The 15,066-nt window shown below is 43.3% G+C and overlaps 1 protein-coding gene across 4 annotated transcripts in view; it reads right to left on the bottom strand.

The window, feature by feature from the left end:
• Positions 1-15,066, bottom strand: part of LOC109306785 (putative N-acetylated-alpha-linked acidic dipeptidase) — a 49,868-nt gene that overhangs the window by 1,705 nt on the left and 33,097 nt on the right. For 3 of the 4 annotated variants that reach the window (XM_019530354.1, XM_019530356.1, XM_019530357.1), the window contains 8 exons: positions 14,394-14,476; positions 11,400-11,463; positions 9,692-9,759; positions 8,195-8,286; positions 6,728-6,818; positions 4,200-4,464; positions 3,516-3,597; positions 1,698-1,790 (listed from right to left, as the gene is read on the bottom strand). In XM_019530354.1, coding sequence (XP_019385899.1) covers positions 1,698-1,790; positions 3,516-3,597; positions 4,200-4,464; positions 6,728-6,818; positions 8,195-8,286; positions 9,692-9,759; positions 11,400-11,463; positions 14,394-14,476 — 838 coding nt within the window. The remainder of the gene's footprint in view (positions 1-1,697; positions 1,791-3,515; positions 3,598-4,199; positions 4,465-6,727; positions 6,819-8,194; positions 8,287-9,691; positions 9,760-11,399; positions 11,464-14,393; positions 14,477-15,066) is intronic. The other variant, XM_019530355.1, reaches the window with a different exon arrangement.

Below are 15,066 nucleotides of genomic sequence, written 5' to 3' on the forward strand. Positions count from 1 at the left end.
CCGTGTTGGGATTACCTCCCTTTGGGCTTGGAGGATCGTCTCCTTAAGGAGCAACCACTCTTCTTGGACACCTGGCTCCCCTCCGTGACCTCAGTGCTTCCCTGACTATTCTCCTTAGCTCATTGAAGTCCGCCCTCCTGAAGTCCAGGGCTGTTGCCTTGCTGCAGGCCTTTGCCACCTGGCACTGGATGGTGAATTACATAACACAACACATAGCTTCCTCTAACTAAAAAGGAACTAGAAGCTTTACAATATCTAAGGGGCCTATAGCTATATTACTGTGTTTAAGACTGAGGGTGACTGCCAGCTCCAGGGTGGGGTAGGCAACTGGTTCCAGGGCAGTAGAGCCGTTACCTTCCAGCCTGGCCACAGGGAGAACGGTGCCCTGTAACCCAAAGTGTGGGTCCCTCAGACTTTCCACCATGGTCCCAATGTGCTTTTCACTATGCTTTGTGCACTGCCTCTGCCACTTCCAATGCCCCCTGCCTCCACTCTGTCCCTTGTTATCTCACATATCCTCAGCATCAACCCATCATGCCCTGAGCCCTATCAGACCCCACCCTGCCTCATACTTCATTAAGCCTGCCCCCTACCCTCCAAGCACCCAAACCTCAAGGCAGTCCCTCACAACCCCTGCGCGCCCTCATACACAATCTTTTTTGCCCCACCCACGCTCACAGTCCATTTCACCTCCACAGTCCCAAACCCCTTCTGTCCCTCGCCAACCACTTTTGCAACTCCCTCCTCCCCCTGACTCCTGTGTCACTGCCACAAAGGTATGCCTGCCTTCAGCCATGCCCCTTCCCTCCTCGTCTCTCATTTGCTATGGGTTTGAATCCCCTAGGAACAAACCATCCTGTACAGGTTCCTATACAGCAGTACTCCTTTACAGGACACACTCAGGGGTCAGTAGACAAACACCAACAGAGTACATAATGATAGAAGAAAGGATAGTTTGATTAATAGAAGATCAAGGGTTGTTAACACCTCAGGAGTGAAGATTAGCAGGAATCAAATATACGATGAGCCATGAGGTTGACTCCTTCCACTCTGCCTGAATCAAAAAGTGACTATCCCTGTTAGGCAGTTTGTTTTAAACTTTGAGAAGAACAGGAAATAAAGGGGGGTGTGAGCGTACCACCAACCCCCTCCTCTTCAGATTTGCCCCTGAGCGGGCTTTACTAGCCTGCCTTTAGGACCAAACATATTTTAACACACTTATATAAAACATAATGTATCAGATCCATTTCCCTGCTGCTTGCCAACTGCCCCTACACTTCATTTCCTAATAAAGGTTAGTTTAGTTTTGAATCTTAAATCTCTATTCCCTCTGGGAGACTTTTAGGATTAGATTCCACACCACTGAAGTCAGTGGGAGCTCTGTTATAGGAGCAGGATAAAACCCTTAGCATTGATCAAAAGCCCATTGAAATAAATAAAAACTTGACTTTATTTGGCTTTGTGCCAAGCCCTCCTATGATTTCTCTAATACACCTCACTCAAATTTTGCCTAATAATCAGATTAAATTTGCCTTCATTTTTTATGTTTCACTAATATCTCTCTCAGCGCGAAATGCTACTCTTGTTCTCTTCAAATATTTGTATATCCTAAATGGTTGAAGTTTCCCAAAGGGTTCTTAGGCTAAAAAGGGAGAAAAAAGTTGGGTCACAGAGGCTGGATTTTTTTTTTTTTTTACCTGTAAAATGGTCTGCCAGGTAAACCAAGAGGATCAATAAAAGCCCTTTCCAAAAGCATGAGCTGATCATTCAGTGACCTTACATCAATTGGGCTAAAAAGAAAGCACCAGAGGAATGTGTTAGCCCCAGAGAAACTTGTACATGCAGATTCTGCCCTAAAGCTTTCACAGCTGCAGACTTATAATATCATATCTAAACACAGCTGGTAGAACTGAACTGGTATCACACACAGGCAGCCAGTATCAGTTATGTCAATAGAATTACGCTGATTTAGAAGAGTACTTGGCTCATAACATGGAGATCATGCAAAGCTATTCTTCGATGCCAAGGAATGTGTTAAGGAAGGAAGGGATTGTCAAGTACTTTTGCCTTGGCTGCTGCTTCTGCTTGGAACTCTTTTCCACTCTCATGTCAAAGCTAACCGCTCCCTCTCCACTGCAAATCTTTTTTTCAATAAACACTTCTTTCATGAAGTTAGCTAATGTCTAGTTGCTTGAGTAAAAGTCACTTCTTTTTATGTCAAAACACATCACATTAAAAAAGAGCCTTGTGATGTTCAAATCATCCTTTGAGACATACCACACATCATGTGCTTGAGCTGTTTTTCTCTCTTCTTCAACTGTAAGTTCTTTGCAGCAGAGACCATCTGTGTCCCTGTGTGTTGTACGTACCAAAGTACATTACTGATAACCTCCCTCCTTGTTACTGATGTTAACAAGGTTAAATAATAATGTATTAAATGGCAGGACTGGAAACCAATGTGCTACACAATAAATGTATTGCAGAACTTAAGAGCGGGTTCATTAAGGAAGGCTGAACAAAACATCTCGGACAAGGGCAAATCTGGAGTAACTACACTGTAGTGGGTGGACTTCCAAATCTGCATCCATGCAAACAAAATCTGAATCATGTCTACATTCTTTAATACTTAACTTATTCCAGTCCTGTAAACACTCTTGGATTGAGCTTTCCCATTTCATAGTGTGTTGCAATATTCAACAAGATATAGCAAGCTACTTGATTTTCCATATGAAATGATTAAGTTAAACAGTTAACTCTATTAACTGCTCTCTCTCAAAATTTGACTCCATTTGTTTCTATTGATATAGTTCATTAGGTCAGGAAAAAAAAAAAGGTCAAAGCCAGAGATTTACATGGTATGTCTCAAAATATAAGCTTTGTAATTGATAACTGCCAGGGATCCACATACCTCCTCAGAGAAACGAGCTGCAGAAGTGAAAATAAGTGAGTCGAAGGGATCCAAGAAGGCAGCAGAATTCCATAAAACCAAAAATTAAGCTGCTCATAGTTTTAATTTTATAGATGAATATGTTGCTAGGGGAAATCAATGTCACTGAAATCAGTAGCCTCTCAGAGATAATCTGCTCTGACTTTAGACGTGTAAGTAACCCAAGCCATAAAGCAATGAGAGCCATGCAGATCCCTATGCCTAAGTCAAATGCTGGTAACTTATTTAAATGCACAGTGGCCACCACTAAAATATCAACAGATACCCACAGTGGGTCTGCCTCTCTTTTCAGTCAGCCTTAAAGTGGGCCGCAGACTTGTGTAAAGAAGCATCACTTTAAATGAGAATCTGATGCTGTAAAGCAAAACAGGGTAGGCATTTGCTCTGTAATGATACAATCTTTAAAGGGAAAAGAGTTCAAGGGATCCATCTGCCTCAACCCTCACTCCCATTGCTTGATATCTGAATATTCAAGTGAACAGATGTTCACAAAATGAGTGCGCTAAACTATTGGGTTTACAAAAAATGACCTATTTGTTTTGATGGGAAAGGAACCTATGGAACTTACTTGCTGATGTCTACTTGCTGCAATCTCCTGTGAAAATCAATAGCAGCTTCTGTAAAATTCTTCACGGCAGAAAAAAGAGGATCTGGAGGGATAAGGAAGGAAGGATGTAACCTTGAGTTCTGTTTAGTTTTTGCCAATGATTGTATTCATTAATTCTCATTACTTGAAGAACAAAATCAAACACACGCACACTTGTAAATTAAAGAGTAGTAATACCCTGGCTTTTCCATGATTGCATGTGTAATATGGACTGTGAAACCTGACAGAGCTTGTGTGAGTGTTGTTTGTGAGTAGATAGATGATTTTTTTTGTGTTGGATTACTTTAGGGATTATTTAAACTAGATAACTAATTAAGGCCTGATCTGCATATTGTTTTGAACCAGGACAACCATTATTTTGCCGTGATTAACAGTTACAATTTCCAGTGTTGACCGGGCCTTCTGTATTTTATCAGTGATGCAAAGGGACCAGTACAACGAGGCTCTTTGCCTTTTTCTAGAGATAAAAATGAAATAATATTTTTACTTAGATTATTAATCTTTTCCTGTAGGGCCTATATTTTTGTTCCGTGTTTGCATGGCACCTGCCAGTAAGATACTGGTCTGTGACCAAAGCTACCAAGCAATGTGATTATATAAATGCTTAACAACAATAACAGAATTGTGATGGAGGGTAGTACATACCAAATGTCACACTGTACTTTGACACTTCACTCTGATGACTCTGTGACAAATTATAGATTATGTGAGCGTAGTTACTTAAAGCTGCTGCATAATCTCTGCAATCGAAGGGAAGGACAACAGAGTCGGCGAGCTCAAATACCAGACCTCCCCGTACCTGAGCTATTGTCAGGTGATTCTTAAAAGTAGGATCATAAAACTTCTCCACAATTTCATAGGTCTCATAAATACTGTGGTAAACTGGGTAGCTGCTATATTTTTCCACTTTCTGCAAAAAAAAAAAATATATATATTTTTCATACAAGATTTTAGACAGATCAACTGTGCTGCAAAATGTTTCTTCCTCTCATGTGCCTGCATCACAGCAGTGCTTTATATTGATATCTTGAAATATTCCTTTTCACAACAAAAAGGTATTTTGTTTAAGACACAATGCCTGGTTGTATTTTGTAACTGTCTACCTTTCATGATGCAGGTGCAGAAAGAATTAGAAGAGTTATATTGGTCAAAAAACACCACTTTGGCATTCAACAATTGGTCACAGGCAATTCTGAGTGTACCACTGCCTCAAGAGCCTTTGTCTATTGGTTGGCTGATGCCAAATTCAGTTATTCTTATTATTACTGTGCTTTCAGTTATTTGGTTGGGTTTTTTTACATTTGTACTGTGGTAGCACCTCAGAGCCCTATTTATGCATTAGGCCCTATTGTGTTATCATAAAATGAAGACATAAGTAGTCGTTGTCCCAGAGAACTACGGCAGATTCATATGGATTTTGTAGGTGCCTACGCTTAAGTGTCAGAATGCCTAATACTTAGCCATTTTTTTCTGGTGATTGATTAAATTTGACTGGGTTTAGGCACATCAAATCCCTATACAATCAATGAGGAGACTCAGGCACCTCAGAAGAGTGGTTCAGAGTTACATGGGTATTCACTCTCTACAGACAATGAGGACGGGCATGCGTCTGAAGAACAACTGAGAAAGTAGCCAATGGGAGCCACTAAAGAACAGGCACGGGTTGGAACTCCTGCCCATCCCAGGAGCTTAGGCACCTGATTTGCACTACATACTGGCACCTCTGTTCACTTGCGTTTCAGAACATCTAGTCCCACTTCTCAGGACCGGCACCGATCATCATAGTCATGGCAGTGCCACGCCCTCATCTTTTGCTAACATTTACAGCACCATCCCAGGAAGTGGGACAGCTCTCATCATCCTAAAGGCATTCAATCCATATCACCTGCTGCCCAGGTAAGTGGATGGGATACTTGGAATCTGGTTCCAACTACATTAGACAGTCCTAACCTTTGCAGCAGGGACCATAACCTCTCCCTCCAAGAGGACTGCACTTCTCATTGGGCTACAGAGGCATGCTTGCTTTTGCCTGGTCTCTTTTTACTTCTACAACTCTTTCATCCTTGGCTGCCCATTATGCCCAGCTTTGATAGGAGGGGTGTCCTCACCCAGGCGATCTTACATTCTGGAAGTTGGGGCACCCTCCTGAGAAGTGTTTTGAATTCCTTCATCATGAATGGGCTTAAAACTCAAGAATTTTACTTCCTGGGTGTGTGCTGTAATCACTTGGCTGTGGGGCAAAAGGCGAGTACCACTGTTTTTCAGTTGAATTCAGTGCTATCCATGCAAGTGATAGGCAGCCTCTGAGCTACAACTGGATCTGTTCTGAGCATGTTCCCAAGGCCTACTGTAGACCCATAGGGCACGTCTACACATACAATTGATGTGCCTGAATATTCCGTGTAGGAAATTCAGGCACACTGAACTGTGCCTAGGCATGCATCTGAATGTGTGCCATCAGACCAAATTTGCTCTTGATGGGAACAGTTCAGTCCAGGGCTGCTCCTGCTTTGCTCTGCCCCCCCCTGCATCAGCTGAGGCGAACTTCAGGCTCCCTCAGATGCCAGCCCTGGGCTGGTATAGGACATGGGGGTCAGGCCTGAGCTCGGGGGGAAGCTGTCTTGGCTCCAGACCAGCTCCCTCAACCCTGTAGGGATTGGGATTTAGCCAGGCAGAACTTGTGCCCCCCTGCTGCCTCGGCTAACCAGGAGCAAATTGCTCCCAGTCAGGTTCTACACATGCACTTCGGTGCATTAGTTAATGTGCCATTTGTCTAGTACCTGTAAGTATTAATACTAGCAAATGGCACATTAGACTAATTTAATGCACAGTAATTGACATGCACATATAGAAGGTGATGCTTTAATCTGCCTTAGATTAGTCTACTGTGCAGTAAAGCATATCATGTAGACACACATATAGAAAACTTTCTAGTCCAAATGGAGATGTCTAATGGTTTTAGGCATCAGATGCATTTCGTGACTGCTGATGTATGCCCAATTTGAATTGCTCTTTGGGACCTACAGGCTAAATTCCACATAATCCACATTTATATACCTACAGAATCAACCTGAAGCCATCCCTTCTAGACCAAGTAAATGACTCACAGTAGTTGGTATTATTCAGTGGCTTATAAGAGATAGTGACTAGAGGGTCTAACAACACAGACTTACCCAGTTTCTACTGTAACGTGCTCTGCCTGATGCAATGCCAAGCCGCTGAAAAAAGACTTCAAAGTCATTGCCAGAACCCAGCTTATTTATTCTTTTGATAAGAAAAGGGAAAACATCTTGAGTCACAATATCCAACTTTTAATATATTTTGGACAAGTGTAATAATTATCTATTCACTTGCCTTTCAGACATCCCCATCCAAAAAACATTTCCCTATCCCATTCTTCCTCTTATCCTTCCCATTATCTCCACCACACCAGAGTTACCTATCACACAGTTTCATGCATCATCTCTTTTGTTATTCTCAGACACCACTCTCACCCCTAAAAACTCAGTGGACTTAACTGAGGGGAAAAAAATCTCTCAAAATCTGTTCATTGTTCTTGCTCTCTCAGAGCCTTACATGTACTCAAATAATAAACTCAGCTCCTCACCTCCAGGGAAAGAAGGAATCTACAGAAGAGAATGCTGACAGGTCCGGGGACACAGACATAATCATTACCTCCTCACACATGCAACCCTGTGCAATCATAACTTAACAGAATTCACATTAGATATTACATGGGGAAATCCCTGTCGTTTTGTAGAGATAAGAGATATAAAAATCAGCCCAGCTCCTTCCTCCAGGAATGGCCTCATTAGGCTATAGAATCTGAGGCCTTCCATGTGTTGGGAAGTAAGGCCTAGGGGATAATTCTGGATTGATCATGGGCACCTCCCACTGGCTTCTGTTTTATCCATTCTAAATAAAGAGTTATTTTAAAGTTAACTGGAGAATGATAAGGACTATGGTTACAGCAGATTATACAAGGATTTATGGCTCATGTCTTGCTTTCAGAGAGGTATGTGAAAAACGATTTTTTTTCCCATTGACTATCTGAGAAAAAAAACGACATACAAAACAAAACCGTGGCTCCAAACAGTTCCATCCATTTTAACTTCCTCTGGGTACTAATGCAGCCTTACAGTGCTACTAAACATACGGTCACTGTTTCTTTTCACACACTGATTATGCTTTCTTGCAAAGGTGGCTAAGACACCAATAAAATACTACTTCCAATTTGTAACTGTAGAACAATTACATTTGGGTCCTAGTTTAATTGCAAATGAGTCTCCCACATAACTGAAACCATAACCACACGTTTTAGAGGCAGGAATCCCTTTTTAGATGTGATTGTCTAAGGATATAGCCACTTCCTATACATCCAATTAACAAGTATAGGCTGTAGGGCTAAAACTCCATATGTAATACTGACAGTTTACTCTTCACACACAATTCCTCAATACCTGGTAAAATGTCCCAGTTCAGTTATAATCAGTGTTTTGACTACAATTTGCACAAGATGAGTATCTGTCCCATAGTTCCTTTACCTGTGGCTTTCCTTGCAGTTAAAAATAAACTTGCCTGCCCTGAATTTCCAACCCACAGTAGCTTCAGGCATACCCTTGATTTTCTTTGTCACATACCTGGGTAGGTCTTTGTATTCTGTTGATGGGTTTTTCTCATACCAGCTCTCATAAAGGGATTTGCCTTCAAACCCCTCATCAGGACTTGGTATCTAGAGAAAATGCATGTGAAAAAGGCGAAGTGGTATAGATGTAAATATTACCAAGTAACAAAGCCATAAGCAGGTACTACAGAAAGTGTACTGGTTAGGAGAATGACTAAGACACTGATCTAAGTCAATCAAATTTTGTATGCCCTTCTTTAGTACTTTGAAAAATAGGTGGAACAATAATTATTAGAGCTACACAATGAATAGTTTATTCACTAAAATTACAATTTCAGTTGAAAGAAACAGCACAATTCAGAAAAGTAAAAAATTAGTAAATTTCATTTAGAAACTGAAATGTTTATAAAATCCCTGAAGATAAAAGGTTTTATTTCAGATCAAAGACAGGTCAACATACACTTTTTTATGGAGTCCCTTGCAAAAATCCAGAAATATCAGTATTTGACTTTGAACAAATCAACTTTGAACAAATGCATAGTATTATTAAACCAAACACACAGGGCGTGTCCAGATGAGTGCGGTCATGGGGTATGTGGTGCCACAAACATGTCTGCAATGCCACATACCGCACAGTCCAGTGTTCTCTGTGCTGCAAATGTGTACTGCCTTAGCAGCTGCTGCTCCATATTTTTTAATACAGATATCCAGGGGTCAAAAAAAACTATAGAAAAAAAACCAGGGCAGTGCAAGCTAGCGCAGCTGAAAAGCAGAGCTGGCTGCCCAGAGTTGTGCAGGACTGCGATGGCTGCAGTCCTGGGAGGCCCCCAGGACTCCAGGTAAGGCTTCTGGGGCCAGAACAGTGCTGGTCCCAGCCTCTCCTACCCCATCCAGGGTCACTTGCCACATGCCAAAGCACATGTGGCATGGGCACTCCCCAGGGACAAGTAGCTGCAGCGCAAGGTGCATCGCTGCTATTTGCCCCCAGGGAACCAAATGGCCATACTCATCTGGATGGACCCATAAGGGCTAAATTCTGCTCTTCTTTATATTTGATTAACTATATTGGTGTACATGGGTAGTACTAATGTAACTAAGAGTAGAATCAGTTAAATGAGATATATGTCCCTATGAAAATTATGATTCTTGGAAGGAAGGAAGGATTTCTCATCCCCTTCCTTCACTACACCTGGTTACATCAATCACTACTACTAACATTTTTAAGCTAAACTATATTTGGATTATCTATTTCAAGGCCTTCTTGTATAATGCCCCCTTTCAGGCCTTTTGCTCTGTTAAATCTGATATCAGTAAGTAGCTTAGGTGGACCTGGTAATTGCTTTTTTTACTTGCCTGACCTGGCTAGTTGTAAAGCCTGCATATGTTCACATTGTGGTGACCTAGAAACAGGCCTTCTGCAGCTTGGCCAAAGGACCAGTTTCACACCAAGTGCAATGCCCAGCTCCTTTGAGCAGCTACTATTGATATATTTATTGATATTTTCCTGAATTACCTCCTTGGTCAGCTTGTATACCAGTCCATACATCAGTGGAGTACAATCAATTCTCAGAGTGTAGTTTCCTGAAAGATAAGGGTAGTATTTATAGGAGGAAGTCAATCCTGCAAAGTTGAGGTCGTCTGTTTTTGGGGGGCTAGAGTGAGACATGTAATAAGAAGGGGCTGGAGAGAAGATGAGAAGAATCTCATAGCGAAGAGCATCCAGTTGTGGGTACTTGGCCTATTCATTCCAGCTCCCAGACTGAATTGTGATCCAGGTTAGTACCATGACCCAAGAGAACTGCCTTACAAACCGACACTGGCTACCTACATTTGGGACAACAGCATGGTGGGGAAAGCTTCTGCCAAACTCATAGGATGGGTGAAGAGTGAGAAGATCCCTGGTTCTTTCCCTCCCACTATATATTTAAACATGAATAGAGGCTCAGCACAGTACACTTCTGCCCTGAGGCAACAGGACAAAACAGAGGGTGATTGTATCCTCCGAGTCAGTATAACAAGGGACCCCTACCCTTGGAAACGGGAGGCATAGCCAAGGCATACTGCAGAAAGCCTCACAGCAAGGGGCAACAGGTCTGAGCAACAAGCTATGCAATGCCAGGCTGCTGGCAAGGGAAATGGCAATGTCAGGTCCTGTGGGGTGAAGACCAGAAAGGGGCCAGGCTTGGGCTGGGTGCATGTAAGTCCAGCCTCCGACCCTGACTGACTGCCACGGGGTAAGGAGTGTTGAATGAAACTGGCTGCAGGTCAGGCAAGATATGTGGGAGGCTGGGGCAATGAGCCAGCTCTAGGTTTGGAGGCTGGGGCAATGAGCCAGCTCTAGGTTTGGAGGCTGGAGTAAGCAGAGACCCCAAGAAGGGTTTATATTTGACTTGGAACCATTTGAGATGGTGTTCTGTGTTCAAGTTTGGTCAGCGCTTTGGCCGGGTGAGGTTTGGAGGCTACATAACAGGTTGCCAGGGCCACTCGGCAAGTCAAGGCATGCTTTGGGCAGGGACACGAATGGACGAGGCCCAGGAGCCAAGGCCTAAGGTAGACGACCTGGGCTGAAAGCTCAGACGGAGAAAAAGGGGTCAAATCTGGGAAGGTGAAGTGTTTTGAGGCCTGGCAAGAGACTGGAGGTGAGGGGAGCTGGAGAGTGTCGCTAGTGGGTCTGACCCGAGGGGGCTTTGGGTGTCGGGGGTGAACCTATGAACTACTATAGTCAGGGCTGGCCAACTTCAGAGCTGCTGGGGGGTGCACATTGCCAGTTGTGGGTGTTGGGCCCCAGGCCACACACTGCACAGGCTCCCCAGGACTCTTGCTATACCCAGGTCCCCCACTATGCAGGCAGTATGAGGCCCCTGCCACCATGTGGGCAGTGGGAGCCCCTCCTGATCACAGCCACACAAGCAGTGTAAGCAGTGTGAACTCTGCCCCCTCACCACTGTCACACTAGCAGCACAAACCCTTTCCCCCCACCTGCCACATGGGCGGTGGCCTGTGCTAGAGACCACGGCCGGCACAGCAGCAGAAGCAGTGGGGGGAGTGAACAGGATGGATGCGGTCCATGGGCTGCCAGCCAGCCAGCCCTGTTCTAAGCTGCTCCTGAGGCAGCTATGCGCTATCCCTTGCAAAGAGCTCATAGCAAAGTCAAAACTTAGCCTGAATGAAACCGCCTAAATGCGATTTTCATCCAATCCACCACCCCACGTAGCATGCACCTTCTACAGAGGAATCAGCGTTGATATAAGCAACTCCTCGTGCTTGTAAGATTTTGGCATTCTCCTGTATTAAGAACAAAAAAAAGTGATTAAACTTCCCCCTTCAAAATAATGCTGCACATATTTCCTGAAGCCTTACAGCTTTCCACATACAAGCCAGCCCCCAAAATACTTTTGGAGAGAAGATTCATGTGGAACCAAGAGGTTCTCTCTCCAGCTGGTTTACTAGTTGACACATGCATTAATCTTTTTCATGTTTTTCAAATTTTTTCGCCCAGCACTTTTCAGCGACCCAGTGAACTTCACCCAAACATGCTAGAACAGAACTGGAGGGTTGAAAAGGACCTCAAAGGTCACCTAGTCTAAGCTCCTGCACAAATACATGATTTGCATGTCCTAAACCATCCCAGACAGAAGCCTATCCAAACACTTCCTGAGAGCTTCCAGTGAAGAACACCCCAACTTCCCTGCGCTTCTTATGATTAGGAAGCTTTTTTTCCTGAAATTTAATTTACATCAGTTTTACTGCATTGAAACTCACTGCGTGCATCCAGATGAGTGCAGTTGTGCAGTATGTGGTGCCACAAACATGTTTGCAGTGCCACATCCCACATAGTCTGGTGTTCTCTGTGCTGCAAGGGCACAGTGCTCCATTTTGTTTTTCCGGATTTTTTTGACCCTTGGATAGCCAGGAGTCAAAAAAAGTGGGGAACAAACCCAAACAGAGCAGCACATGCTCAGACAGCCAAAGTACATGTGGCATGGGCATTCCCCAGGGACAAGAAGTGGCGGCACAAGGTCCACTGCTGCTACTTGTCTCCAGGGAACCAAATGTCCCATTATGTCCTGCTCTTTGTGTAAGACAGAACAGGTCTTCTCCCTCTTATTTACTGCAGCCTGTCCAATATTTTAAAACAATGCCTTAGTCTCCATTTTTCCAAACTAAACACACCTAGTTTTCTTCCCCTTTTCTCATATTGTTTGCATGCTGTCATCTTTGTCATTCACCCCCGAATCCTGTCCAGTTTCTCTAATTATTTAAAAGTGGATCTCAGCTCTGCCCCAGCTCTGGACCACACTGTCACTGCTGCAAGATCCCAGCCCCAGAGCAGCTCCCTACCCAACCATTTCTAATTATCAAAACAAAACATGGCCATCCCAACCAAATGCAGGAGCCAGGCTTGTTATTGTTTTGTTGTGTTATATGGCACAAATATATATGTTTTGTTAAATGGCTACTACAAATGGCAGCTTATGATTTTTTCCAAGCCAGGAGTGCACGAATGGCCATGCTGCATCTGATCATTGGTCCACCGAATCCAATATCTTGCCATCAATAGTCAAAAGTTACAACTCCTTCTGGGGAAGCTGCTACAAACCCAAAGTAGACATTTTTCAGCTAAATGTTCAGTTTGTTTCAGACTCTGCTAAGCTTTTTGGTGCAAGGGCTTCCTGGGCATTGAGAACCCTAGGATAACTATATGTTTTGTGAAAAATGTATTTCATTTATCAGTTTTGTTTCATTAACTCAATTTCATTGAATGTACCCTAGTCTTCGTGATACAGAACAGAGTAAACAGAAGCTCTTGTGTACCTTCCCTAGTTCATCCTTTATTTTGTAACCTTTCATCACTTATAACCACTATCATTCAAGACAGAATATATATATATATATATATATATATTTGCATTAAGAGCATCTGTCAATAGTAAAATAAGCCAGCCAACACGTCATATGATGGAACTCAACAAGGATCCCTTTACAAGTCATTAGTACAGGGGTGGGCAAAATGGCAGATCTGGCCAGCTGCTGGACTCCAGTTCCTAGCAGTCCCTGCCCACGCCACTGCAGCTGGTTTCCAGTAGTGGCAGCGGTGTGACAGTGCAGGGCCAGGGCTTCCATGGAGACCAGCCCCAGCAGGGCACATGGGTTGGGTAGGGAGGTGCTCTGGGGCTGATATCTTGCAGCAGTGACAGCGTGGTCCGGAGCCAGGGCAGTGCTACGATCCAATGCCCACAAGCCCCAGGCACTCCTTTTCCTCCTCCAACATCCAGGGCACATGGGCAGTGGATTACAGCTCTGTTCTGGCTCTGGACCAGGCCTTCACTGTGCAAAATCCCAGGGGAAGCCCTGGAGCAACTCCCCATCCAGCCACACATCCTGCCAGCATTGCTGGGGCCAGTCTCCATGGAAACCCTGGCCCCAGGCTGTCACAGTGTTGCTGCTCCTGGTGCCTCCATGGAAACCGGCCACAGCAACACAAGCAGGGGTGCTGGGAAAGGGAGTTTGCTGCAGACCAGGCTTTGCCCACCCCTGGATTAGTGGGACTTTGTGGAAAGATCTGAATCCATGCTGCCTTTAGCTTGACATATTGAATTAAATTAATAAAATGGCATTTCCCTCTCAAGGGTGGTATTGAGACAGGGTACCTTGATACTATATATTAAGACATTTGGATTCATATGAATTGAGCATTCACTGCCTCAAGGTAGATCAGGAAGTACCTTGGGCAGAAGTGATTTTTTATAGGCCAGCAACCAGTACAAAGGACCTGATTGCTTAAGTAAAGTCCCTGAAGTCACTGGTGCTAGACCAATTTACAAAAGTTACAAGAGGAAAAGCAAGCCTGATATCTCCATTTGGCAGTGTCTCTATTTCCAGGCATATGTTGGTATATCCCCACACATCTTGTGTTGGGACTAGCCACTGGTCTCTTGGTCAGATAGTCGGGAGCACAAGTGGCTTCTTAAGGTGAAATTCATATGGCATGTCTGTAGCAAAAGTTAAACTAAATCTAACTTTAATTTAGTTTACTCTAATTTAATAATTTTAATTTAATTTATTGTTCCTGGGGAAAGATTATTACTATTTTTAGTATTCAGTAAACAACTCTGGACACATGCATTAGATTGCCTGCACACTCCTGAGTGGCGCAGGCAGAAGAGCTGTTATTACGAAGAACTTTCTTAGACATTAACTGACATTAGATTTACCTCAGCCCACTCTGTGGATCCTAGCAAGCCAAATTCTTCTGCATCCCAGCTTGCAAATATCACTGTTCTTCGAGGTCTCCAGCCTACAAAAATATGCGTTGTAAAGCATCATGAGAATTATTCCAGAAATACCCTGCAATGGTGATTCACACTAAAAATATAATGAAAAACATGGAACTACATTTTTGGCCTTCGAGAATGATCTGTGGTAAAAAAGGAATACTTAGGAAATCTAATCTTTAATGTTACTATAAGCTTAATTATATTACAGCATTAGGCCCAATATAGAATGCTTTTTTCATTCAGTATCCATGGTGATTGAAATTTAACAAACTTCATCATACAGGCAAATAGGAGAGAGGGCAGTATTAACTCTTTGGATAATATCTTTACTGATTTTCCAAAGTGTCCTACTCAATACAGATTTCTGTCCTGTTTAACACAAACGAGAACTGTAGTACTTGTTCCATTCTGTTACCAGAGGTTATTTCATTGACCCTCTTTCCAAACGCTAACTTTTAATCCTGATATTTCCCACTATGCGATTTCAACAGACTGACTTCTAAGCAAGGATCTTACACCCTGAAAGGTTTAGCATTTGATTTGAGGTCCAGGCAAACCATAATAAACCATGCTGCAATGTGTTTTTATCTCTGTCCACTTCATCAAAGCT

Source organism: Crocodylus porosus, unplaced genomic scaffold (genome assembly GCF_001723895.1).
Source record: "Crocodylus porosus isolate Cpor-Errol unplaced genomic scaffold, CroPor_comp1, whole genome shotgun sequence".
Classification (NCBI taxonomy): Eukaryota; Metazoa; Chordata; order Crocodylia; family Crocodylidae; genus Crocodylus; species Crocodylus porosus.